This window comes from Hydra vulgaris, chromosome 14 (assembly GCF_038396675.1).
Source record: "Hydra vulgaris chromosome 14, alternate assembly HydraT2T_AEP".
Classification (NCBI taxonomy): Eukaryota; Metazoa; Cnidaria; class Hydrozoa; order Anthoathecata; family Hydridae; genus Hydra; species Hydra vulgaris.
Window position 1 is genome coordinate 7,779,006 of NC_088933.1, and position 27,875 is coordinate 7,806,880.

General features: G+C 28.0%; 1 protein-coding gene across 1 annotated transcript in view; it reads right to left on the minus strand.

Moving 5' to 3' along the window:
* Nucleotides 1-4,475: 4,475 nt before the first annotated feature.
* Nucleotides 4,476-27,875, minus strand: part of LOC136090880 (ragulator complex protein LAMTOR3-A-like) — a 47,722-nt gene continuing 24,322 nt past the window's right edge. The window contains exons 3-7 of the mRNA XM_065817856.1: nucleotides 24,824-24,882; nucleotides 22,083-22,156; nucleotides 21,854-21,913; nucleotides 10,320-10,383; nucleotides 4,476-4,577 (exon numbers count right to left, since the gene is read on the minus strand). Of these exons, the coding sequence (XP_065673928.1) occupies nucleotides 4,501-4,577; nucleotides 10,320-10,383; nucleotides 21,854-21,913; nucleotides 22,083-22,156; nucleotides 24,824-24,882 (334 nt within the window). The 3' untranslated portion in view covers nucleotides 4,476-4,500. The remainder of the gene's footprint in view (nucleotides 4,578-10,319; nucleotides 10,384-21,853; nucleotides 21,914-22,082; nucleotides 22,157-24,823; nucleotides 24,883-27,875) is intronic.

Sequence of the window (27,875 nt, forward strand, 5' to 3'; positions counted from 1 at the left end):
GAGCGCACCATCTTCAATTACAAAAAAATTATATCTTGAAAGTTTTAAATAAAGAAAAAGTAAAAATAAAACTGGTGGGATTAGCAACATTTGTCTTTCAATCTTTTTTTTGCAAGTTTATGGCTCTTTCTTTAAATAGAGTATATGGGCTAGACAAGACATTAGTTATAAGCAACTTTAATTAATGACCAGTTGATCTTTTAGTGCAGCTTCAGCCAAAATGCAGGTATTTGGTCTCTAAATTCCAATACCACTCTTTTGAGTATCATGTAATTTTAACAACTCATTTCTGTTGATTGTAATAATAGCTACGTTTTGGATGCAAAATTATAGCAAATAATCGTATGATTTGTTATTCTTTTATTTATTAATATTGTCCCCAAGTTAAAGCCCACAAAAAGAAATAGCGAAGATGTAGTAGATGTCTTTAGCTCTTGGGTTTATCGAAATTGTTTCCAAACAGTTTCAGGTTATTTTTAGTGTGATTCATGTAGTTTATAATTTTTATTTTTGTTAAATTTAGTTATATTTATCATTTTTATGCAGTCTAATTTGTAGAATATTTTTATTAGTTTATTTGTTTAATAGCAAATTTAAATTTAAAAAAATCATTAGTTTTAGTTGCCATTCTTTTTGGAAGTATATTCCATCTATAAACATGCATACATACATACATCATCCATACATAAATATTCCATACTTCTTTAAAGGGGATGTACGACACTTCTTTAGTAATTTTATGATGTATGACACTTCTATAGCAATTTTTAAATTTAACATATTTTTTTGAGCTTTAAGTCTGAACATTTTTAAAGCTTTGCAATCAAAGAACAACTTTTGGTCTGTAAATGTCCGATGTCCCATTTACTATAAAATTGTAAAAAACTTATTTTTAAAAACTTTTTTCACTTTAGTTGTTATAGATTTCGTCATCACTTTTAGAACTTTATCATATCCTTTATAGATATATTTAAATGATTTTTCGTTTTTCTTTTAGCATTAAAGATTAAAAATTGATTAAAAATAATGTTAATTATAATTAGTTTATTCTCAGCAAACTTTTGTGTTACAGTATGCTCCGGTGGGGCATGGCTAAGCAATCCCCTCCAAACGCACCCTCCCTGTAAAGAGGAGGGGGCAATTATATGGAGTTTATTTGGAAATTCAGGGCCCTATTTGGAATTTAGAGCCCATTTATTTGGAAACTTAAGTGCTTTTTTGTTTTTTGTGTACTATTATGCCTCCCACTTTTTTGTTATCATAATGCCTCCCACATCATGTATGTGTAAGTAATTTATTTTCAATATCTCTGTGTAAATAGTAACTTTAATTTTTGATTTTTGTTTGTTTAGGTAATCTTTTTCTTTTATTTTTTTTTCTTGTAGCTTGCACATGATCGCTTGCATAACCAGGATGCAAATAAACTGGTATCAAAAAATACCTAATGATAGTGTCACGAATCTTTCAACCTTGGTAACTATTATGTAATTCAACAATAATTGGGAACTAAGTCTATTAGCGTATTCATAACTTATTTAAAATAATCACTTTTTGGTTTTGAAATGATTTACAAATATATTGCAATGCAGTTTTAGCCTTCCATAACAAAAGTCATCTGTGTAGACTTCAACGGACTCAACAACAAAAAACTGACCAGTAATAAAATATTGAGATATGATAAATGATCTGGGGTCTTAAATTGTCAACTAAAATTGGGAAATAAGAACATTTAGAGCATTAATAGTAATAAAAAAAAGTTCCTTAACTTCTGAAGATCCGCTGTTTGAATATCTTCTTTTTTTTTTAAAAAAGCCTTAAATGTAATTGATGATTTTCTGATAAACTATTTATTAAAATTTCCACTTTTAACATCTTCTGCAGTAGAAATATGTTGAAAAAAAATGCATCAAGCGATTGGATTAAATTTATAGCATTTCTGATTAGCAACAGAATCTCTTTCTACGACATTTAAATTACGAACTCGACATTGTTCTGGGTTCCTTACTTCCTTATTACGGTCTGCAACCGATAAATAATTTCAGATATGTTCGTCCCAACAACTTTTTAGGGGTCGTCGATAAATTATGTTACGCAATTTTTGACCGCTTTTAACCCCTCCTTCCCCTATTGTTACAAAATCGAAACACTTTAGTAGCAAGTTTTGTATGAGTCGTCACAAAATCACTAACCCGCCTTCCGCATAGAACGTGACGTAAATTATGGACGACCTCTTTGAAGACTAAAATAGAATAAAACGTCAATCAAAAAATTAAGTTACGTTTTTGATGTGTTTTTTTTTTAATTTCTTTCAAGAATTTCTTTAATTTTAATTTTTTTCATTAACGAGAGAAACGCAAATTGAAAGAAAAAACGAAAAGTTGCACAGGCAAAAATCTTATTGATTTTGTTTGAAACTTCACTTTATGCTTTAAGAGCAGAGTTGTCTTTATTAATGGAAGAAAACTTGAAAGGCTATACAACTACTATACTATTTCCTATTGCAAAAAAACGCCTGCTCGTAGTTTTATTTGCCTGAAAAAAGTTTGAAAAATCTTTGTGAAAATATTTCCTCAAATCTGTTTGTAAAAATTTCGTTCTTTTGGTAATGGTTAAGCGATGTATATTTGTCGATACCAGTGTAGCTTTGGTATTTTTTCCAGTTTGAAATTCCATATGATTTAAATGCTTTGTGCGAATGCGAATGAAGCGCAAATGACATTTTCTTCTTAGGGACAGATCAACATAAAAACTGTCTTTCTTACAATAATGTAAAGCTCGTTAATTTTTTATTACCAGCTTTCACTCAAAATAGACTCATTAGAAGCTGGCGTGGACTGGCTTATGAGTAAACCGGGAAGTTCCCCGGTGGGCCCATGGCTCAAATGGATAATAGGCTTCAAGCATTAGACTTTTGTTATTACATTTTATTGTTTGGACGTCATCGGGACCTGATTTTTCAAAAATTATTTAAACAGCATTTAGTCAGATTGGATTAAGTAAAGATAGATATAATTTAGTATTAGAATGGATTTAGTATTTTAAAAACTGATTGCGAAATTAGAGCAACAACAAACTAGGAATATAAAAATTTTATATATAGATCAACCTAAATTTCATCACATACCGTGATAAATAATAAATAAACAAATGATAGCGGGCGAATTCCATAGTTTAGTCTTCAGATTATTAAAATTTACCGATGAAAGTAAAAAAGTAAATTTAGATAACAGTGCATTTTTGTTAACATTTATATCATGAATATTATTTTTGAACCACTCTAATTTCAATAGATAATTTTAGTTTGAGATGTAGTTTAAATTCTTAAAAATAAGCCTTGCTTCTAAACATATATCCAACTTATGTTTTGTTTTCTTTTTGTTTCAAATGAACAAGTGCCACGAAACGAAGTGCAAGTCTTGAGGTAGAACACAAAAAAGACAAGTAGTCTTGAAGTAGCAAAAAAAAAATAAAAAAAATGACTTTCCAAGTTTTATGATGCTGATTAACACTTGAGATTCATTGAAACCACTTGTTTCAATGAATCTCAAAAGCTAGTGACTAAAAAAGGTAATATTGAAGCACCATCCACTCTTAACAGAAGGCTATAATCCATTAAATTTCAAAGGAATGGAAACAAAATGGTGACGGTCATTGAGATTGTTTATATAGAAGCGTCATCTACTCCTCACAGCCTGCAATCCGTTGAAATTCAAAAAGATGGACACAAAATGGTATTAACTTTTGAGATTCTTGTTAAATTCTTGAAAACAATCATTTGATGTTTGAAAGAAATCTTATGGTAACGTTAAGCACGCAAACGGGCGAAACTAAGGTTACACGTTAGAAAAAAACACCTTTTTGCTTTGAAGTTTTTAAAAGAGTCACTGATCAAATAATTTTTATCACCACTTAGCGGATTTCATCAAATGACTCCTTTTTAAAAATTGTCGAAAAGAGTCAAATTTGCCGACTAAATGAACGAAAAAATCATTGATGGGGTGGCGAATTGTCGCACTCCCTATTCCCCCATACCCCATCACGCCGGACTTATTCTTAGAAGAGCACAGTGCATTGTTCTGAGAAAAAAAGAGTCCCTATAAAAGAACATTGGATGATTAAAATAAACAATTTTAATAATTTAAAAAAAAACAATTTTTTTCTTTTTTTCATTTTATCGTCAAAGATTTTTTTATTCTCAAACCTTTTAAAATAGTAAACAAAGAAAAACATAAAGTAAATGAGTGGTCACACTCTCAGTGTAAAAAAAATGATTCTTTTTTATAAATTAAACCAAAATCTTCCTAATTTTACCACATCCTCCTTCAAAATCCTTCTTATTACATTACTGTTCATAAAATTGTTGAAACTCTGAAAGCATTAATAGAATTTTAAAAATCTAAAAAAGAACTATATTTACAACCTATGAAAAAATAGTGTGACAAAAATGCAAAAAACTAAAATTGAAAAAATTCATATGTTTATATTAAAAGTTCTATTTAATTAGTTTTTTACAAGGATCGTGGACTTCATCTTTTCAATGACATCTGAAAATTCGGTTTCCATTTCAAGAATCATTCCTAAAACAATGTTTATGTTGTATTTATTATATATATATATATATATATATATATATATATATATTTTATTTTATTTATATGCATATATTTATATATATATATATATATATATATATATATATATATATATATTTTATTTTATTTATATGCATATATTTATATATATATATAAATATATATATATATTTTTTATTTTATTTATATGCATATATTTATATATATATATATATACATATATATATATATATATATATATATATATATATATATATATATATATATATATATATATATATATATATATATATATATATATATATATATATATATATATATAATCCATTTATTTAACCATAAAATATGAAAATTTACAATAATATTTTATAAACTCACATACATAAGGTTTGGTGCCACTCATATAGTTAAAAACTATTTAATGGAGTGACACCTAAAAAAAAACAAAAAAAACTAAAAAAAAAAAAGATCAAAAAAACAAACAAAAAAAGCAAAAAAACTATAAATAAAACAGAATTTAAAACAAAATAAAGGAAAAAAAAAAAAGAAAAAAAAGAAAAAAGAAAAAAAAAGAGAAAGAAAGGAAAATCAATCACTAACAAATAAAGATGAACTTAAGAATTGCAATTATAATATAAAAAAATAATATTAATATTATTAATAATTTGAATAAAAAAACTTTGCAAATAGTAACTATATCAAGATAACTTTACTAAAAATTATAACTAAGGATAAAAATTATGGTAAAAATAATTATAGTAAAGTTTATAACTATGACAGAAATTATTAAAATAAACATAACAATTGCAAAAATTAAGGCAATAACCATAAAACTATTACTACAATTGAATCACTATCATTATAAATTATATTAATAGGATTTAAAAATCAAAGGTAAATTAATGATAATAGTAATATTATCATTAATTTACCTTTGTTTTATACTGTCTTTTTTAACAGAGTTAAAAAAGACAGTATAAAATAAAAGTAATAATAGTTTTATAAATACAGTAATATAAAAAAAGCATTCATAATAAAAGATAAAATTAATATTCATTAAATATATACTCAAATAAAAATTTCTTAATTTGGTTTCGATTGAGAAGAGGAATGCTGGTAATAGAAGGGTATTTATTAAAAATCCTTTTTTTTTTATAAATGGTATTATGTGGTTCCAGTGAGAAATATATTGATGTTTAATAGGGAGCTTGTCATATTGAAAAAGTGTTCGAGTTAAAATTTTCAGTATTTTGAGTGTGAGATTTGTGTGTGACTTGTTTTAATAAAAAAATTGTTGAACGAATTTGGTAGTTTATTTTAAAGAAAATCAAACACAAAGAGACAATTATAACGATTTACAAGATCTTGAAATTTTAGAATTTTTAAATCAGAAAACCTTTTTTCGCCATTAGATCGTAAAGGAAAAAATGTCATAACTCTTAATGCTATGTATATATATAAATGTTGTTAACTGCTTATACGATATAATAGAAAACTACCTTTTTGACCTCAAAGAGTTCAACAATAACTTTAATGTGAGGAGAAAAAGGAATAATAATTGAATATTAGAACATGTTGGGGACCATAGTGTCATATTAATGACAACATACTATTGGAACGTGAGAGTTATTTATTTAATTGAATTAGTATAATAACAATATATGTATGTATGTATGTATGTATGTATGTATGTATGTATGTATGTATGTATGTATGTATGTATGCATGTATGTATGTATGTATGTATGTATGTATGTATGTATGTATGTATGTATGTATGTATGTATGTATGTATGTATGTATGTATGTATGTATGTATGTATGTATGTATGTATGTATGTATGTATATATATATATATATATATATACTGTATATATGTATATATATATATATATATATATATATATATATATATATATATATATATATATATATATATATATATATATATATATATATATATATATATATATATATATATATATATATATACATATATACAGTGGTGGAAGAGTAAATTCAGAAATCATCAGTTTTTTGAAAAAAACTAAGCGAGAAGATAAATTATTTATTCGGAAAGCTAAAAAGGATCCGTTATTCTCCAGTTATTTAAAAAATTTAAAGTTAAATGTTAATACAATTAGAAGGCATTTACTTAAATTAAGTTGAATAAGATTAAAAATAATGATATTATAATTTAATCTATTTATATCTATTTGTATCTATTTTGCTATTTGCATGATATTGGTGATGCTTGTGTAGTAAGTTTAAATTTATTTATACGTTTTATCGTGTGTTAACTTATGTGTTTAGTTGTGAGATATTGAGAGTTGTCTTTATCAATGGAAGCATTTAGAATAATATTCTTATTGTCAATTACAAATGGAACCAATATCGGTTCATTTTGTAGCCATCGTTTGTTATTCTCTTCGGAACGAGTTTTAGAGCTTTTGCATATATTTTATTTTTGTCAAAGATGCTTTATGAAATTAGACAAGTTATTATTTAAAGTTAAGTTCGTGTCATTTGCAACTATATCAAGAATTATCTAACATCAAGATTACTTGTATTATATATGAATAAATATCATTATTTTTCATGTTTTAAATATTTAAAAACATGAATTACACTTACAAAATCTTATAAATAGATATTTTAAGATGTAATAATATTAAAACAAGTTTGTAACACTAACTAAGACTAACTGAAACCCAATTATTACATAACCATTTAGAATAAAATACATATAAATGTTTTTGCCGCATAAAATCAAATACATCAGCTAACTTGTAAAAATCATCATTATCGACCAGGCGAACATCGGCAGATTATTACCAAATTTATTTTGAAAATATACATATTGAACAATATATAAGTCTCAAATTACTGGACCACCTTAGACTGTACTGGAAAAGTATTTGACTATATAAGTAGACATTTTATTTGACATAGCGTTTACGTGCAAAATAGTGTTACAATAGCTCATTTCAAAGAAAATACTTGATTTTATTAAAATATGCAATAAAAAGATAAGTTATGCAATAAAAAGGTTTGAAAATTAACAACATATTATGTTTATTTTTCAATTTAATAAAAATAAAAACTTTTTTTCAAATTGAAAATAAAAGTTCAAAATTTTTTTTTTTAAAAAAAAAAAAGCTTTTTATTCTACAGGTTAGAAGCATACGGCATGATAATTATACAAAAATATATACATTTAATAAAAGCTGAATTTAAGCTATAAAATGGTATATAGTAATGTAATTTTTAAGAGTGTATTTTTTTTACTTTTGTCCACCACCACTGTGCAATGAGGAATTTAGAAAACTGGTTTTTACAAATTGTATAATAAAATTTAGGAAAATTAAAGAAATTAAATTTCCAGTTACTGTATCAAGTTTAGATATCCACAAAAAAATCCATTAAAAATATAAATTCCAAAATAGTCTGTAAAAATAAGAAAAATATTTAACTTTAACTAAACCACAAGTAACTTTGATTTATTTTTAAGCGTAAAGCTAAGTTTCAATTATTAATTTTGATACCTTCAGTTATTTTTATTGAGTTTATAAATTATTAAGAAATAAATAATGTAAACAGAAATTTTGTTTTTAATTAAAACAAAATAACGTTACCCTACAAACCATTTATCCAATAAATCAACACACAATGAAAGTCTTATAAATCCTATTTTTTCTTCAAAAAATGTAAATTTATAAGACCTTTCATTGTGTGATGATTTATTGGATAAATGGTTTGATGATAATTGTCCGACTTGGTGACCAAGATATTAAAAAAGCAGAATCAGGATGCAATAAGATGTTAGAAATAAAAAAAACTAGAATGGTAGCACAACTATTACAACTTTCAAATAGAACACATTTTTTGTGTTGCATAAAAGGCCACATTTTTTGTATTGCATTAAAAAAGGACACATTTTTTGTGTTGAATAAAAAGAAAGTTGGAATGAAAAATAAGAACTTATGTTTACTGATTTGAATCTTATTTTTAATTGTTATGATTTGAACTGAATTATTATTTGTTATATACAGTCAAATTATTTATTTTTTTTTTGAACAAAAACTTTTTGATGGCTTGTAAAAAAACTGTATTTTTTTTTTTTGGGAAAGAAAAATCTTAAAAAAGGACAGATTTTTTGTGTTGCATAAAGAAGGACAGATTTTTTGTGCTGCATAAAAAAGGCCACATTTTTTGTGTTGCATAAAAAAGGCCACATTTTTTGTGTTGCATAAAAAGAGCCACATTTTTTGTGCTGCATAAAAAAGGCCGCATTTTTTGTGTTGCATAAAAAGGTCACATTTTTGTATTGCATAAAAAAGAACACATTTTTTGTGTTGAATAAAAAGAAAGTTGGAGTGAACAATAACAACTTATGTTTACTGATTTGAATCTTATTTTTAATTGTTATGATTTGAACTGAATTATTATTTGTTATATACCGTCAAATTAATTTTTTTTTTTTTGAACAAAAACTTTTTGATGGCTTGTAAAAAAACTGTATTTTTTTTTTTTTTGGGGAAAGAAAAATCTTGTTAGTGTATTTTCTCACCAATCGAATAAGGCTCTTTTTTTTAAAAACTTTTCTACCAACTAGATAAGTTATAACTCAAGTTTCTTTTTGATACATATGTTTTAGTTTTAATTTTTTTTAAATCTTCTTTTTATTTTAGTGCAATTCAAATCTCTATGTATAGCTACTTGCACTACAAATAAATAACTACAAATAAACTTCCCACTTAAACTTGAATACAGTTTGTGGCCAAGATAATATTCTATCACAGACTTCAAAACAATTCACAGGAACTCTCTTTATCACAAAGCCTAAAACTCCATCTCTCATAAATGGATCAGACCTTATTACTTTATAATTAGGTAAAGGAGAACTATGTGCAAAGAATTTTTTCTCTAGTTTATCTCTTAGATTTAATGACTCTTCCTGTCATCCCAAATAAACAAGTTAATTTACTGTTAGACATCTAAATAACTCCTGTTTCTGGTGCTGGAATTATTTCTCACTTTTCGACAGCTTGTGGTCTAGATAATATTTCAGCCAATCAAAAGTGTTCTCAATAACTCCCTAGACTCTCTAAACTATTTAACAATTACTTAATAGAATTTTGCTATTTCTGCCTACTAAAAAAGTGGTATCTGTGGTTCTAATTTAAAAAAATTCTCAAAATCACTCTGACCCTTCTAACTATTGTTATATATATATATATATATATATATATATATATATATATATATATATATATATATATATATATATATATATATATATATATATATATATATATATATATATATATATATTATATATATATATATATATATATATATATATATATATATATATATATATATATATATATATATATATATATATATGCGGTAGTGGTGTAGTGGTAGAGCGCTCGCTTCATGAGTGAGAGGTTCCGAGTTCGATCCCCACCACGTCCCTGGTAGTACCGCGCTCAACTTGTTTCTTCGGGCAGCCGCCTTGTTCGTCATGGTTCGTGTTTCGGAATAGAGTTGAGAGAGGGTTATAACCACAATTAAGTAGTCTCCTCGTCTGTAGTGGCCTTCTCGGCCTTGGGGAGGTGAATTAACAAAAAAAAAATATATATATATATATATATGTATAAATAAAGTGATTCAAAACAAAGAACAAAACTGTTTAAAAGTTTTAACATTCCAAACAATACCTGTGTTAGCAGATGAACCAGCTATCACTGTTACCACAATTGGCAAATAATTGAACATAACTACCTATAACAACAAAATAATTTTTATTATTCAATCATTTCTATTTAACATCTAACAACCAGCGTCTGACATACATATAAGGTCTGAAAGTTTTTAAAACATTCTGAAAAGTTAATTTAAAACATTAGGTATTTTAAAGTAGTTCTACATGAAAATCTGTAGTCACTACAACAAAATGCCACAATAATGTGTAACAAAAAATAACACATGAAATATAACACAAAACTTCACATTAAACAATATGTAAATAATATGATAATACAAGTTAAGCTTGATTAGCAAATATCCAAATATATAATAAATATTTGTACAAATAAAAAGTGCAACATTGTTTTACTATTTATCAAAAAATATTAAGAAATAAAAGTTAATAAAAGAATAGCAAATGTTATGTAAAATGTGAAATATTTTAAAATGAGACTTAATTTTGATGTAGCTGAAAATCCTGTACCGGATAAAGTTTGTTAAGGAAAATTTATGAGGAATGAAAATTGCTTCGAAAAAGTGGCAAATTCGAATAACCAGGAGTTTACACTGATAGATACTACACACATCCAGTTTGTTTTATAAACTTTATTTATACTGCACACTAATAGGTACTCTACAAATCCAGTTTATTATATAGGTTTTATAGATACTTCACACTGATAAATACTACACACATCCAGTTTACTTTATAGGTTTTATGTATACACACATCAAGTTTATTTTGTAGGTTTTATTGGTCAGGTGTATATATAGTCTTCACGACCACCCTGCTTCTGGTAACATGTCCCCCAGTGCAACCTGTTCCATGTCCTGCTATCTTGTGAGATATGCTTTTTAAGCAAAGGTTGGAAAATGTTTGCTTCCTGTCATCAGTACTAATTAAAATCGATCATGCCTATAGAAATATATCAGAGCTCAATTTAATTTCTTACAAAAACCCGTACAAAATGTTTGATCTAAACTAGTTTGGGTCAGACAGTGTCCGATCAAATTTTTAAAAAATAAGCTTTACGAATTTATGGAACCAAGTTATGCAAATAAGGTTATGTATAATAATATGTTATTAAGTTATGCATAAAGGTTATGTAGGAGGCACATTTTTCAGCTGATGTCTCAGCTGAAAAACGTGCCTCCTACATAACCTTCAGGCAGGAATCGAAGCTTTTAATCCTTCTCATCAGTTCTCAGTGAAGCTTCATTCTAACAGGTGATGCGATTATCAGACAAATCTAAATTTAATTATTTGAGCATAACAACTAGTTTTTGCGATTTTAATCACTTTCGGTCAAGAATTTTTTCGAAAGCGACTTAAAATGTTTTTTGTAAATAAACCTAATATATATACATATAAAAAAGAAATCATAAATCATTTTGAAAAGGAAGGATTTGCTAGAAGTACAATATCTGATTACCTAAATGACTTAAAACTGGGCAACCCTTTTTGATAGAAAGCACCCTAGTTGTCCAACATCCTGGACTAGAGAAAAGAAAGTCAAATTAACAAGACTTGTCAATCGAAAAAGGGTCAATCAGAGAATAATAAGTTTTAAATTTGGTGTAAACCAATTAACAATTGGACATCAGTTAAAAAAAAGGAATATTAAATATAGAAAACGTGAAAAGACTCCAAAATACACTACAGAACTAGAATTAAAGGCAAAGTAAAGAAGCAGAAAACTAGTTAACTAAATCTATAACACAAAATTGCTTCTGGTCATCGATGACGAAAAATACTTTGGTTTTGCAGGGGACAACATGCCTGGAAATTCTGGATACAACACAAACAACAAAAAAACATGCCCAGAAAGTGTTCATTTTATAGGAAAAGAGAAATTTCCAAAAAAACTGTTAATGTGGATAGCCATATCTCACCGAGGTATGTCTTAGCCATTGTTTTGCACTTCCAAGACTGTAGCAATTAATTCATAAATCTATATTAATGAATGTTTAAAAAAACAATTTCTTCTATTCATTCACAAGTATCAAGAGACTTTAACTATTTATTTTGGTCAGATTTAGCAAGATCTTGTTATTCTAAAGATTCTCTAAATTGGATAGACCAATATGTCTATTACGTTGGTAAAGAACTCAATCCCCCTAATATGCCTCAAGCACGACCAATTAAACACCTTTGGGGACATTTGGTACAAAAGGTTTACGAGGGAGATTGGCAAGCTTCAACAGAGTAAGTTTTGATTGATCGAATTAAATTAAAACTACAAGAAATTGATTTAAATTTTTTACAGGCATTTATCAAAAGCGTCAGAGCAAAATTGAGATCAATTACAGATGGTGGTTTTTTTTCATTTAAATAACTTATTTTCATTAAAAGATGAAAACTTTATTTTTAAAAAAATATGGTAATAGTTTTTTTTCATTTATAAATAAGTTATTGATGTTTTTATTTTGTTTGATAACTTACGCATCACTCGTTACTCCATGGTTTTCACCCTCTTGTGAAACTCTAATCATAATCATTTTTTTTTATCTTTTTTAAAAAAAGCAACTCTCTTGAGAACAAACGACTATTTTTTATTGCAAGAAGTTGATGTAATTAGCTGCTGTAAGATGCTAAGCTCCATTACTCTCAGTTTACTAAATCTCATGTCTCATCTCAGAAGTTAGGCTCAAGAGACTTTTGGAGATTTTCAACAGCGTTGTTAATAAAAGTAGGTCTAACTTTCCATCCCTCATTCATAGGACTGATCTTATTACTTCTCCCAAGGATAAGGCAGAACTATTTGCAAAGAACTTTTCTTATAATTTGACTCTCGAATCTTATGGCCACTCTTTTTCTTCTATTCCAATTAAACAGGTTAACCAATTGTTAGAAACTCAAATCACTCCAGCTTCCGAAAACAAAACATAGAAATTCAATTATTAGTAATTAACAGCCTGAAATAACTCAAAATTCTAAATGTTTGAATAAATAATTGCGGCTCATGTGGTTTAATTTGTAACTTAAGAATTTTTAAAATGTTTTTTAACAAAATATTTTTCAAAAATATTAACATATTTAACAAAACTTTAACATATTTAACAAAATTTTTCATTTGGAGTGAAATTGATGTATTAATTTGCAGAATGTGCATTGTTTAAATAAATTTCTTAAAAAGGATAAAATTAATAAAAATTATATTAACTCAAATTAATTATTTAAACTATTTAATTTGATATTTAACAAAATTCTATACTTCGCGTATCAAATCCACCATCAAATTTTCAACAATCGACTTCAAAATCAAAATTTAATAGAAAAATTATTTTTTATATTTACTTTTTATTAATAAAGCATATTCGGAAACGTTTTTAACAAGTCATAAAACATTTAATGAAATTTTTTATGACCATAAACTTTTAATTTTAAATTACATTGCTAACTAATGCATGATTTTTTCATCAAAAATGTTACCTGCTTTTGAGAATAGTTTCATTTTATATGTTACTTAAATTTTAAATAGTTAAAAAATATAGGATGTCTAATCAGTAACAGATCCAAGGGGGTATGCATCCTCCTGCCTCCCAACAGAATCTGAAAGTCTTAAAATATCTTAGAAATAGAAGACCTTTTTTTTTAGGAGGCGCAAATGTGATACAAAATACAAAAAATATTTTAACATCCATAATGTTGAAAAACAATTTCAACATTATTACTTGTCAAGAGGAAAACCGTTTGTCAGAATGTAATGATGAATCCTCCATTATTTGCACATGCCAAAAAGAAAAAAAAGATTCCAAAAAAAGAGCTAGTTTTTATAATTAGGCAAAGAGCTAAAATAGGGACTACTGGTACACATCAAATTGTATTAGCAGACTTAAATGAAAACAAAAAGCTACATAAAATTGGAGAAACCTTTCTTTCTAATAGAAGTTAGAAAGAAAGGTTTGAATTTGGATTTAGCAAAACAAAAGAACTATTTAGTAATAATATATAAATATCTTTTTTAACATCTTCACTTCCAACAAGGTTGCAAGCAACCACTATTAGAGTTTGATGTTACGATAGGAAGAAGTGATTATGATAGGAAGAAGACTAATGAGACGGTAGTCTCATTAGTCTTCTTCCTATTATAAGCACATATCATTACATATCGAGAGTAGCCCCACCATATGCCAACCTTTTCTTGGGAATTTTAGACGCAGAAATTATGAATAACTACTCGAACAAGAACATGTTCTATAAAAGATTTATTGGAAGAATTGTTCAAATCTTTATGAATGGTTTACACAACAGCATAAAATTCACTTGTAAATATTCACCTTGCACGATCAGCTTCCTGGATCTGACCATCTCAAAAAGTCCAAGGGGAATATTACATACTAAACTGTACAGGAAGCCAACGGACATCATGAACATTCTTCATTTTGTATCAAACCATCCGAGACACCAGAAACTTGGCCTCATCTATGGACAGACACTGAGATTTAATATACTCATTTCACACAACGATGACTTAAGAAGAAAACTGGAAGTTCTAGCAAGAACACTTATCATAAAAAGTTATCCATTACCAGATATCAATTTTCAAATACAAAAAATCCTGAGCCATAGCCAAGAGGATCTTATTAGTAAGTCATTACAGTCCATCAATCAAACCATCCGAGACACCAGAAACTTGGCCTCATCTATGGACAGACAGTGAGATTTAATATGCTTATTTCACACAACGATGACTTAAGAAGAGAACTGGAAGTTCTAGCAAGAACACTTATCATAAAAAGTTATCCATTACCAGATATCAATTTTCAAATACAAAAAACCCTGAGCCATAGCCAAGAGGATCTTATTAGTAAGTCATTACTCGATGAGTCATATACCCTTCATCTTCTAGGATTAACTCTTACTTCCAATCTTTCTTAGAAACCATATATTAAATCCATTGCAAAATTAGCATCTTCTAAAGTTGCATATCTTCATTGTGCTCGCCACTTTCTTACTCCCAATTTTATTCTTTATCTCTATAAATCTCAAATCTGTCCTTGTATGGAATACTTCTACCATATCTGGGACGGATCTTCCAATAATGCTCTTTCTTTTTTAGACAAGGTGCAAAAACACATTGTAAACATAGTTGGACCTGCTCTTGCAGCCAACCTCCAACTATTATCACATTGTCGTAATTTTGCTTCTCTTTCTCTTTTCTACAAATACTATAATGAGGACTGCTCTAAAGAGCTAGCGTTTCTTGTGCCTTCTACTAAAATTCATTCTCGTGTTACTCGCCATTCAATTGAGTTTCATCCTTTTACTGTGACTGTTCCTAACTGCTCCAAAATCTCTATTTTCCAGTTTTTTTTCCTTGAACATCAGGTCTTTGGAATTCGCTTCCTTCCTCTAGGTTTCCTGATTCATATAACTTGCAATCTTTTAAGTCGTCTGTCATTCATTATCTTGCTCTTTAAAGTTCATCTTTTCTCTTCCAGTAACTTCAAACTTTAATAGTGGTTGCTTGCAGCCTTGTTGGAAGTAAAGATGTTGAAAAAAATATTTATTATTACTTAATAGTTCTTTTGTTTCACTAAACCTTTGTTTTTGTTTGTTGCAGTTCTTCAGACGCCTTTTTTTTTAACTATATATAAAGTATTTTTATTTATTATTTTCATAAATAATGTTTATTAATAATGTTTTGTAAAATACTTTAAGTACAAGTAGTTTTGTATATAATTTTGTACATAACAAGGTTTGTGTACTGGTTGGAACACTTTGAGCTACAGCTCAAAGTGTTCCAACCAGTACACAAACAAGATAGCCTGAGAGATGAAAGGAAGATTTAGCTTGTAAGATTAAGTGTTAGTATCAGATTATAAAAATTGGACAGATGTTCAGTAAAAAATTAAAGCTTATGTAGAAGAAGTAGGTACACATATTACTTTCTATTGTAAGAAACAGACACCGGTGGTACTACTTTGATATACATTTTAACTTCAATATGTATCTTAACTTGCAACCCCACATACGGAATGATGATAACGGCAACAACTGCAATGATATACCTGTCTAAACATCATCGCCAACAATTGTTCTTGCATATAATAAATTATATATTATAATTACTTGTGGGGTTTTACTCTAGAAAGACAATACTTAGACAATTGTAGACAGATATACAATAGAAAGTAATATGTGTACCTACTTCTTCTACATAAGCTTTAATTTTTTACTGAACATCTGTCCAATTTTTATAATCTGATACTGATAATTTTTATTATCTGAAGCAAAATTACGACAATGTGATAATAGTTGGAGGTTGGCTGCAAGAGCAGGTCCAACTATGTTTACAATGTGTTTTTGCACCTTGTCTAAAAAAGAAAGAGCATTATTGGAAGATCTGTCCCAGATATGGTAGAAGTATTCCATACAAGGACAGATTTGAGATTTATAGAGATAAAGAATAAAATTGGGAGTAAGAAAGTGGCGAGCACAATGAAGATATGCAACTTTAGAAGATGCTAATTTTGCAATGGATTTAATATATGGTTTCTAAGAAAGATTGGAAGTAAGAGTTAATCCTAGAAGATGAAGGGTATATGACTCATCGAGTACATTACCATAAATAAGGAAGATCTAAATTATTGCTATAACAAATGGCTAAAAAAAAGTGGGATTTATCTGAATTAAAGTTCACCAGCCACTGTGAGCCATGCTATAGCAGAAGTGGGATCCTTTTCAAGCTCGAATGCCTCTTCCAAGCAATCAGAGAGTCTTGACTTCATTTCAATACAAGAATAAATGATAGTATCATCAACGAACAATGCCACCTTACAAGTGAGAATATATGGAAGATCATTATTATAAATTAAAAATAGTAAAAAGCCAAGGATAGAAGAGTGCTGTCCATAAAGGACAACTATAATACTACCATTAGAAAGAAAGTGTTCAATAAACTTAAAGATGTTACCTAATACACCATTAGAAGAAAGCCTATGGAGAAGACCAGCATGCCAAACTTTATCAAAAGCTTTAGAAATGTTAAGAGCGATAGCCTTATCCTCTCCACCTCTATCTTATGCACAATAAAACCTATCAGTGTTAGCAAATCAGCTGTAGAACAAGAAGATTGACATCCGTATTGATGATCAGAAAATAAGTTATTAGATTCAAAATGAGAGGTTAAGATAATAGGGATAACAGATACCGCTTTCTAGCAGGCTGGAAAACAAGACCCTGATAAGCACATGTTAAAAAAGTTTTGAAAGTTTTGAAAACTTCTGCAAGACTATAAAAGGTTTGTTTTGCGACCACAAGCTAGAGATGAGTCTAAGCGGGAAATTACTTTAGATACAGAAGCTGGAGTGATACGAATGCCAAACAATGGATCAACCTGTTTGTCAGCTATATTAGGTGGAACGCTGGAATTAGTAGAATAGAGAGTTAATTTTAATGAAAAGTCTTTAAGTGAGGTGACAAAATCTGAACCATACAAGAGAGGTGAAATAACAGATTTGCCCTAATTATTGATACTGTTGATAAGTCCCCAGAAGTCACGAGAGCCTAATTTTTAAGATGAAATACAAGACTTCATGTACTGAGATTAGTGGGCTTTGGCAATAGACAAAACCTTTTTACAATGGTTTCTAGCAATAGTAAACAGACATCTATTTTCTAGAGAGTTGTTTTGCTGATAGATATGGAAGTAAAGGTTTCAATTCGAAATTGCAGCAGCATAATGTGAGGAAAACCTTGGAGCAGAGTGAGGCTTGACTTGGAATCATCGAGAGGAAATAAAAGATTCCATGCCAGCCTGAATCCAAGAAGTTATGTAAGAAACACAGTTATTACCAGAAAGACGAAAGATCTCTATCCAAGGGCCATCACAAAGAAAATCACAAAAAGAGTCCCAGTCAGCTTAAAAGTAGTTGTATGGTACGTAGAAGTACGGTGAAAAAGGAATTCTGATGATGAAGAAGAATGAGATAATAGTTTCAGAGAGATCAAACAGTGATCAGAAGTACCCAAGGGTGAATGTGGAGAAACTGAGCACTGACTAGGATCAGAAGCAAGACATAAGTTAAGTAGAGAAGGTAAATGATTCGGATTGTCTGGAAAATAAGTTGGAAAGTTGAATATTTGAGTTAGAGATTGAGAAAGGCAAAAGTTGAGGACCTTAACGTCTGCAGAGTCACTGACACTAGAGCAAAGTCATTCAGTGTGATAAGCACTAAAGTCTCCAACAACAACGATACTGGCTGATGGATGAAGAGAGAGGGCTTAATCAATTTGATGAGAAATAACACAAAATTAAGTGCAGTCTTAAGATGAAGGAGAGCAATATAGAATAAAGAGAAATGCAATAGAGTGAAGTGGTGCAAAACAAAAGCACATAATAGTCAGTTGATTCAAACCTAGTTTCCCTACAAATAATGAATTCTTACAAATGTAAATGCCCAGGCCAAGCATGTGACTATTAGAACTTGACTCAAAGCACAGATAGTACTCAGTACACTATTTAATAGTCCAAGCAACTGCCTCATTACTAATAATAAACCCTAAGCTGTAACAAAGGGCTCCAAATGTAGCCTCGACAATGCACACCGAAAGTACGAACAAGGACACCACCATGCACAACAAGGCATTGTTAGTACTTTAATATTTTACAGCTGTTGATGGAATCAGCTTCTCTGAGAGCCACCACAGAGTTCGGGAAACCTGACTACCAGCCAGCCTTAGAACCATTAATTTGAGTTTTTGAGCTGTACCCTCATTACGAGTTTTTGCTTGTTTCTGTTTTTATGAATAGGCAACTCATTAGAATGAGTTGCCTAGTCATAAAAAAAAAGATACACTAGCAAACCCGTGAATTGAGTCAAGATTATCCAGCATTCAACATCTTAAACTGGAAACAATGAATTATAAATATATCTACGCCAGCCTAATAGATAAAGAAGGGGTGCAGGGCTGGTCAACACATGGAATCTGTTACCCCTTAAGTCTTTCCTAGTAGGCCTACTAAGAGACAGTAGCCGGTTGCGTTTAACATTTGCCTAAGATGAGTATTTTTATTGATGCTGCATCTCGAGCCTTGACTAAACCAAGACAGGGGGTGTTTTAAGTCAGAATTGGCTTCTCCTAGCCAATGTTGCATAACAAACAGCAATACTGACCTCAATCTAACGTGTCAACAAAATAAAGTTAGAATAGCTTTGGCAAGCATACAATATGATACAGGCTTTTGGAAAACAGCTGCAATTGTGACAGCACCTTAAATGGATGTAGGAATAAATAAAGATGATACCAGTTAGTTATTGATCACAACAAAGTCAAGCGAGCTCAAAACAAATTATGCAGTCTCTTTCTATAGAGTTCGACACTCAATGCAGGACAAGCATTATTGTATTTTTTTTTATGGCAGAATTAATAATACAAAAGTTCAATTAATAATTGAAGGTCTTACTAAATATTATCCTGCTACAATCAAAGACGAACATTATACAGTATGTAAAGTGCCTAGTCATAGGTATCTTTTCCATTTTACACCTGAAAAAGTTAAAACACATTTAAAAACATTCTGAAGTAATTGCTCAGAATATATATGAACTTTTGAAAAATAATGGTACCAATAAAAGCTTAAAGCAGATAGGCGATGATTCTAATAATGTTCACAGGGTGGTCAGGCGGTGCAATACATAGGCTGGAAGTGAAATTAAAAAGCTAAACTGGCTAGTTGAAATGAACAAATGAACTTCCTCGGCGTCATCTTGAATGACAACTCTTGATGGAGAGACTATGAGCAGCAACAAATGCTGGAGAGACAGTATTAGAAAATTATTAAATGACTAACTGATCTGGAAATTAATCCTTTGTCAGAAATCCTCTTATTACTCCAAAGGATAAAGTAATAAAAAATTTATCCTCTGATCAGTTTTATGGATATAAATAGTCTCTGGTATTAAAAGAGGTAATATATAACCGCAAACATGACTTTACATGAAATTGGGTCAGTTTATCATTCCAGGTGGTTGACAGGTCTCAAAACATGAGTTCAGTTCTCAAAACATGAAATGAAAAGCAAAAATTTTACATGCCTATGTGATTTAAACACAGGTTTACTTAAGGACCGAAACACATTCTTTACCAGCCTTCTCAAACATCAATCAAGTGAAATAGTTGCATTTTTTATGCCGACAGTTCCAGATTTGGTGTGGTTTCTTTCTCTGAGTCCATCATACAGACCATGCTCTGCTCAGAGAATGTAAAGGAAAGAAAGAATGTTATAGAGTTAATTGTGAAATTCAGAGGCCCTGGTGACAAAAAACTTCGAACTGGTGATAAAAATGTGAGAGCTAGAATAACTCCAGAAATGAACCCTGATGTAACAACACTTATACAGCTAATCAACTCGACCATCTTCTCTTGAGCCTCTTCTTACTTGGATCTGTCATAAGAATTAAAACAGATTATAATTCAGCCAATGGACATTCCGGATTGAAGTCATGGGGAGTCAATTGAAAGACAATTTAAACAGGTAACAGAAGCAGTGAGCAAAGTTTATTCTCATAAAAAAAAAGAAACGGTATTTTTTAAGAGGGCAGGATTCATCGAGACAGTTGATGACTACTAATCAATCAAATAAGTATTTTATCTTAATGACAAAAATTTTAAAAGTGTAAATTTTGTTTTGTTAAAAAAATATAATAAAAAGAATTTTTATTTTATTAAATAGGTAACTAAATGAGAGATAAATGATTAAAAATAGAAGCTATTATAAAAGTTTTAATAGTAGATAAAAAGAAAGATTAAAAAAAAAGTTTAAGCCGTAAAAATATACAACTACAAGCAAAAAGTTGCTGTTCTTTTAAGAAATTTTTTGTGAATTTTTAAATGAAACCTGAATTCCTGGTAGCTTAATCATTTCAGATTTTTTAATCTAAGCTTTTTTTAGTGTTTTTAAATAAATATACAATTTTTTAGAATACAGTGTTTTCAATCCGGAAAAAAATAATGTGACACACCCTATTATTAAAGGTCATAATAACCAAGTGATTATTTGTGATAGAGTTTTTATTTTATAATATGACAAAATAATGTTAACTGGTAACAAATAAAAAATTTTAAAAAGTTTACTTGAATAACAAAAAATAAATTTATTTAAATATCTATATAAAAGTATATTTGCTTTACTTAGGGAAAGAGCATTACAGCCTAACAAAAGAAAGCATTACACTGTAACTAAAAAATGTAATATAGCTTAAAAAAAGAGTTGCAGCTTAACAAGAGATGTTATAGCAACCAAAAACATTTTTTGAATAATTAAAAACATTAGAAGGAAAAAGATCTAAAAATTAAAAACAAGAAATTAAATTTTGTGTTAAATTTATTTGATTAAATTATAAAAACTATTAAAATTAAAAATTTCGTAAAGGAATTTACTGTTACAGATTTTAATAAAAATTTAGTGTTACTGATTTCAATAGTATTTAATAATATTTATATAATTATCAATATATAACATACTTTTATTGAGTTTATAGAACTAAAAACACTTACTTGGTATGATGGATACATACAAATCATTCTTTTATTTTTAGATAATCCAAGCTTGCTAGCCTATAATGTAACTCTTCGCTTATAAAAAAAACATACATATATACATATAAATGAACTAAAGTTAAAATTTTTAAAAAATTTTAAAGAAGATTAATCATCTCATGTATAATAGGAAAATATGTTAATTTTATCGAATCATAAAATTATTCAACAAAACTCCTATAACAACCTGATCAGTAGCAGCAGCAAAAGTGGAAAGAAAACTTGCTCTAGTGGCTGATTTAGGACACTTTGAATTTGTTACTATAAAAGAAAAAAATTATTTAGGAAGCAGGTAGTATAAAACAAGCACTTCCTTAATAGTATAAAACAAGCTTTACACATTCTCAAAAATAATGTAGACAAAGTCATCTACAATTTAATTAAACGTTGATAAACCTACAGTTTTGTAGATTTTGTAGGTAATTTATTTTAGGTTTTTAGCGCTATTATTGAAGTAATTGTGGCCATCAGACGTGGCCAAATAACCTCAAGTGGTTGAATTTAATATAGTTTAAGTAATTGTTAAAATGAAATTGCTAATTTCTAAAATTTTCATTGGTTGAAAATGAGTCATTGGTTTAAAAAAAAACTTCATAAGATTTTGTTGAATTTTTATTAAAAGTTGTTATAAAGAAAAAAAAAAAAAAAAAAACTTTGATTTTTCGAAACGTTGAGGTAAAATGTTTTTTTCAGACAATGTAAAATTTTAAAAGCGCTTTCAAACGTTTTTTTTTTTTTTTATAAATGCAGCAACCATTTGAAGTGTGTAATGTGAAAATCATTTTTTGTATATGAAAACTATTTTTTGTTTAAGTTTTAACTATAACAATGTTTTATAATTTAACAATTTGACAAATTTCTTAACAGTAAAAAAGGTTATGTATATTTGCTTCATATGCAGATTGATTATAAACAATATCGACCAATTTATTAAGCATAAAAAACGGCATGAAATAACTGGTTCATTAAAGCTCTGTTTCGTTGTATGCAAATGCAATGTAATAGTACTTTTTTAACATTTTGTAATTTATGCCAACATTTAAAATCCTATCATCTAAACAGTTTTGAAAGAAATAAAAGCTTTGAGGTTAAAAAATTTATAAAAAGTAATGAAATTAATAATAACTTCGACTTAATTAAGACTATTGCTGATAAAGAAAAACACAACCAACACTGCGAGCTCATGCTATATAATGAAAAAAGCAATACAGTAGCTGTTGCAACGGCTGCAGAACTGAAAGCTAATAGTATTCCATTCTATGTTGTGCCAAGCATATTTTTTTCATTTAATCTTATGACAAACTGCCTTCTTTCAGATTTGTTAATAAACATATGCTGTAAAGTAAATAGAAAGTATATCAGAAAAGTATATTCAGTAAAGGAAATAGAAAGTATATAAGAAGAAAACAAACAAATACTCCTCAATAAACTGATTCCATTAATAATGTTAGTTCTCCTTTAAAATTCATCGAAACAAAATATAAGCAAGACTACTTTTTTGAAAAACATCAACTGTATATCAAACTTGAATCTGTTTTATTTGGGCAAAGATTTGATTGCAATAGCAGCAAAATAGATTGGTGTATGATTCTTTTCAGTATGTTTTTATTGAAGCAACCTTTTAGTCATTATGTTAGATAATGATTTTTGTTCACTCCTTTATGACGTTTATACAGAATACAAAAAAAACTTTTTCAATAAACAGTGCTCAATACAAAAGTAGAGCAAATATATATTATATTAGAATAATAGTAAAATACAATCTGTAACTTAACTCAGAGTTTCATGCTTTATGCGATCATCAGATGTTGCTTAACATTTGTTACCAGCATTTGCTGTTACTTTTTAAAAACATCTTCGTATGATGTTTTTAAAAGTTTAAACCTTTCTTATTGCAGAAGACTATCTGAGAGAATTATTGAATTTTTTAGAATCATTAATTTTTTGTGCAAACCTCTATATAGGACAAAGATGCAAGTTTTTTTGATAAAATAGAGCATTTGCATAAAATGTAATGGATCAATTGCATGAGATGGAATGGACGAACTGCATAAAATAGAATGGAATAGTTGACATAGACCACTAGTAACCTTAGCTCTAAGTGCCTCATAAACTGAAAATTTGTTGGAAATTTTTGATTTATTTTTTATATATTGAAGATGTGTCTTTAAAGGTAATGTTTTACAAACATTTTACAATCTGTGTATCAGATTGCAGAATATTCATTTTTACAGAATATTTATTTTTACAGAATATTCATTTTTACAAATGGTTACAAAAGTGAAATAGAGAAGTGTAAAAAAATGACAAACATACTTATTTACCAACTTTTTTATCATACAAACAAACTTATTTATTTACTTTAAATGAGTCCATAGCTTACAACATTTAATACAACATTTTCAAAATATTATTGACTATTTTGTGTGAATAATGTAAGAATAATAAAAAGTCATGGTCAGTTTTACCAAAATAAATTGCTTCTATGATGCATAACAAAACATTTTATAAGCAGTTTTTAGTCACATAAAAGTATTTATTGCTATTTCAATACAAATATTTTATATTTCATATATTATATATTTTATAAAATATTATGTTTGATTTTAAATTAGGCCTATTGTTATACTATTTACCTAATATTAATAATATAACATTATCAACATTAGTTTTTAAAACATTATTAACATTATTATTAACAAACATTATTTATACTAATTTTATATTAGGTATTTAGGTTTTTCTGCACAGTTTAATTTGTGTTACTCAAATACAAAAGATGTTTTACTGCTTTGTAATTGTAAAGTTTTTAGTGCTTTGAAATAGTTCAAGTTGAAGAGTTTTTAAATTAACCTCTATCACAGTTTTTCAACACAATTTTTTAAATAAAAAAATCAAATTGCAACAATAAAAACAAAAGTATTGTACTTTTTACAATTGGAACACCATTGCGATCTGTAACAAAGAAAGCTAATCCACCATCAATACTAAAATAGAAAAAGTTTTGAATAAAATATTATATTATTTACTTTAAATGAGTTCATAAAACATTAAAACTAGTTTAAATGAATTTCAATCAAATATTTCTCACTTCAAAACTCATTTTAAAACTTTGCGCTTGGGATTAAAAAAAAAATTATTTTCAGACTTTCATTCTTTGATTACTTTCAAAAATATCAAGGAGCCTAAATTAAATTTGGGTAAGCTATGCATTTTCATTTGTCCACCCCTTAAAACTTGCAAAAAGTATTTGAAAAGTATTTGAGTAAAAAGTATTTGATTAAAACTCTAAGCTTTTTATTTCACTTTTTTTTTTTTTTAAATGAAAAAACAATCAAAAGTGATTAGCAGAAAGTTGTCACTTGATTAAATGAAACAAGATTAGCAGAAAGCTGTCACTTGATGACACAAGATACTTGGTTATTTTTCATAGAACAAAAGTAACGAATTCTTACATATATTATAGTTGTAATAGAGTATAAGTATGACTCAGTTATTGTTTTGAACATTAGTTAGAAAAAATCTTCTTCAGAAAATGTCTTCAGTTACTTGTCGAGCGCAGATTTTTTATGAAAAACAGTCTCATGAATTTCAAGTATGAATAACAGCTTCCAATCTTGCTTTTTTGTTAAGTAAACTAACCTAAGACTCCAGAGGGATTGCTACAGTTAAATGGACTACTTTTAATTTATTTACTTTTTCTTAATTTATTTGCAACTTAAATCCAAACTTTAAAAAATGAACTTTGTAAACAAGATTCATGAAAAAGTGTGTGAAAAAAAGATGAGTACTTCTAGGCTGTACAGAGAATTTAAACCTCGAAGCACTTGATTATGAGCCTTTGAAGCTATTTATTATGAGCCAAGTATTAATAAAACTCTAAGCTTTTTATTTTATATATATATCATTTTAAGTTGAGTACTTCTTCTATTTAAACCACGAAGCACTTGATTATGAGCTTTTGAAGTTATTCATTAGTATTTTATTACTAGTCTTCTATTACACTATATTAATAACAAAAAGTTTAAAACATTTGCAATCTTTTTAAACTAAAGACATTGAAAACATTAGAAGTATTAAAGATATAAAAACCGATGTTCACAAAATTTATCAATTATGTATTTTAAATGAAACTTTATTAGTTCATTATTAATCATGTCACCAATTATGTTCCTTCCTGCAGTTCTTTCCAGTAGTGATGCCACTACAAAACTTCATTGTAAACTATGTCACTATTTTATTTTATTTTTATTAAATAATTATTAACTTAAAATTGAATAGCATATAAATGAGTTTTAAAATATTTTCTTTATAATGCATCTGGAGCATTATTCTCTTGAGTTGATAATGATAAGTGATAAGTGGTAGATGTACCATTAATGTTACTTACGAAGGTATAGGTTTCTAATACCATCTAGAAGTATAGGTATCGATAAGTATAAATACTTCTGAACAAACATTTTTTGATACAATCTAATGTTAACAGTACTGGTTTTTAATAATAATCTGTCAGGGTTTCTGTTTGTGGTTTGAGATAATTTGAAATTATTGCATGTGTTAGGTTCGAAAGGATTTTTTCAAGCAACTTTATATTTTTTTTTATCAATAAGCTTTCCAATATTGTGACAGATATTGAATCAGTGTGAGTTTATCGCAATGATCTCAATGGTTTTGAGTGATTGTTTTTGGAATAGTTGTAGCTCTTTTTTTGATGCAATACTGCAAACCGAGAGTATATGGGTGTTGTACAGAATGTAAGATGGATCTATAAATTTGAGTGCATAGAACTATAAAATTGAAGTAGGTTTAATTGAGTGTGACCAATCTTTATAAGGTGCTTTAGTAAGTACTGACTTAATAGAGTTATGAACTAGAGTTATGAAATAGAGTTATGTCAACAATATCAACGACATCACTGCATCACTACAACTACATCACATACAAAAGTACCAGAAATGACATAATTAGGGACATGAAAAATAAAAAAAAAACTATTCGAGTTTTAATTCTAAGCACAACTTTTCATTCATTCTTTTGAATGTCTTCAGTCAGCCTAGCCCAATTGAAGACACTTAAAACATTAACATTTTAGTTCAAGTTTATTGCTATATTATAACAGTAGCAACAAGTGAAAAGTGTCAAAAACATATTTTAATTTAACTTTTTTTTAAATGAACGAAAAAAAAGGCTACAATCAAGGAAATTGTTTTATTATAAAAACTGGAACCTACCATTTATAAATAAAACTGAACCTACTATTTATGATCAAAAGAAAGATGCAAAAACCCTCTGGCAGCAGCAGAAACATTAAAACATCTTATTAAGAGGCCCATATTATAAACTAAGTAATTGTTTAACATTTAAACTCTAATCACAACTTCATCACATGCATGGAATATTTTTTTTTTTTTTTTTTTAAATCAAGCCTGGAAAACTGAGGACAAAAATTTTATATTAAGCACTGCCATGAAATATTTTTTACATTTATCAACTTCTCCAGTCTTTTACAACTTGACTTGAAGAAAAAAATGTATTTTTAATCTAAAGTAAAAAAATGTGTTTTTAATCTAAATTTTAATCTATCTAACAACCACTTGGGAAAATATTATATGTTCAGATGAGAACTTTACATAGACAATGTAGACATAGGCAATGCCACTGTTTCAATTACATTAACTCTATTTAGGATTATTTCTAACATACAGCTTTAGTAAGAATTTATATTTTAGATAAATTTATTTTCACATAAAATGTGACAATTTGGACTCATTCCTGAGTAATTCCATGTCAATTTATCTAGGTCATGCCACTACATATCTGATTTTGCTGTTCTTATACATGTAAGAGGTTTCATAAAAACAGATTTCCTTAAACATTTCAGACTTGAACTCCAAGCAGGTCTTGAAGTATTTATTCAATTAAAAACCAGGCCTCCCTTGTCTCCTTAGAATTCTGATGTTTATTTAAAGGTTTCATATCA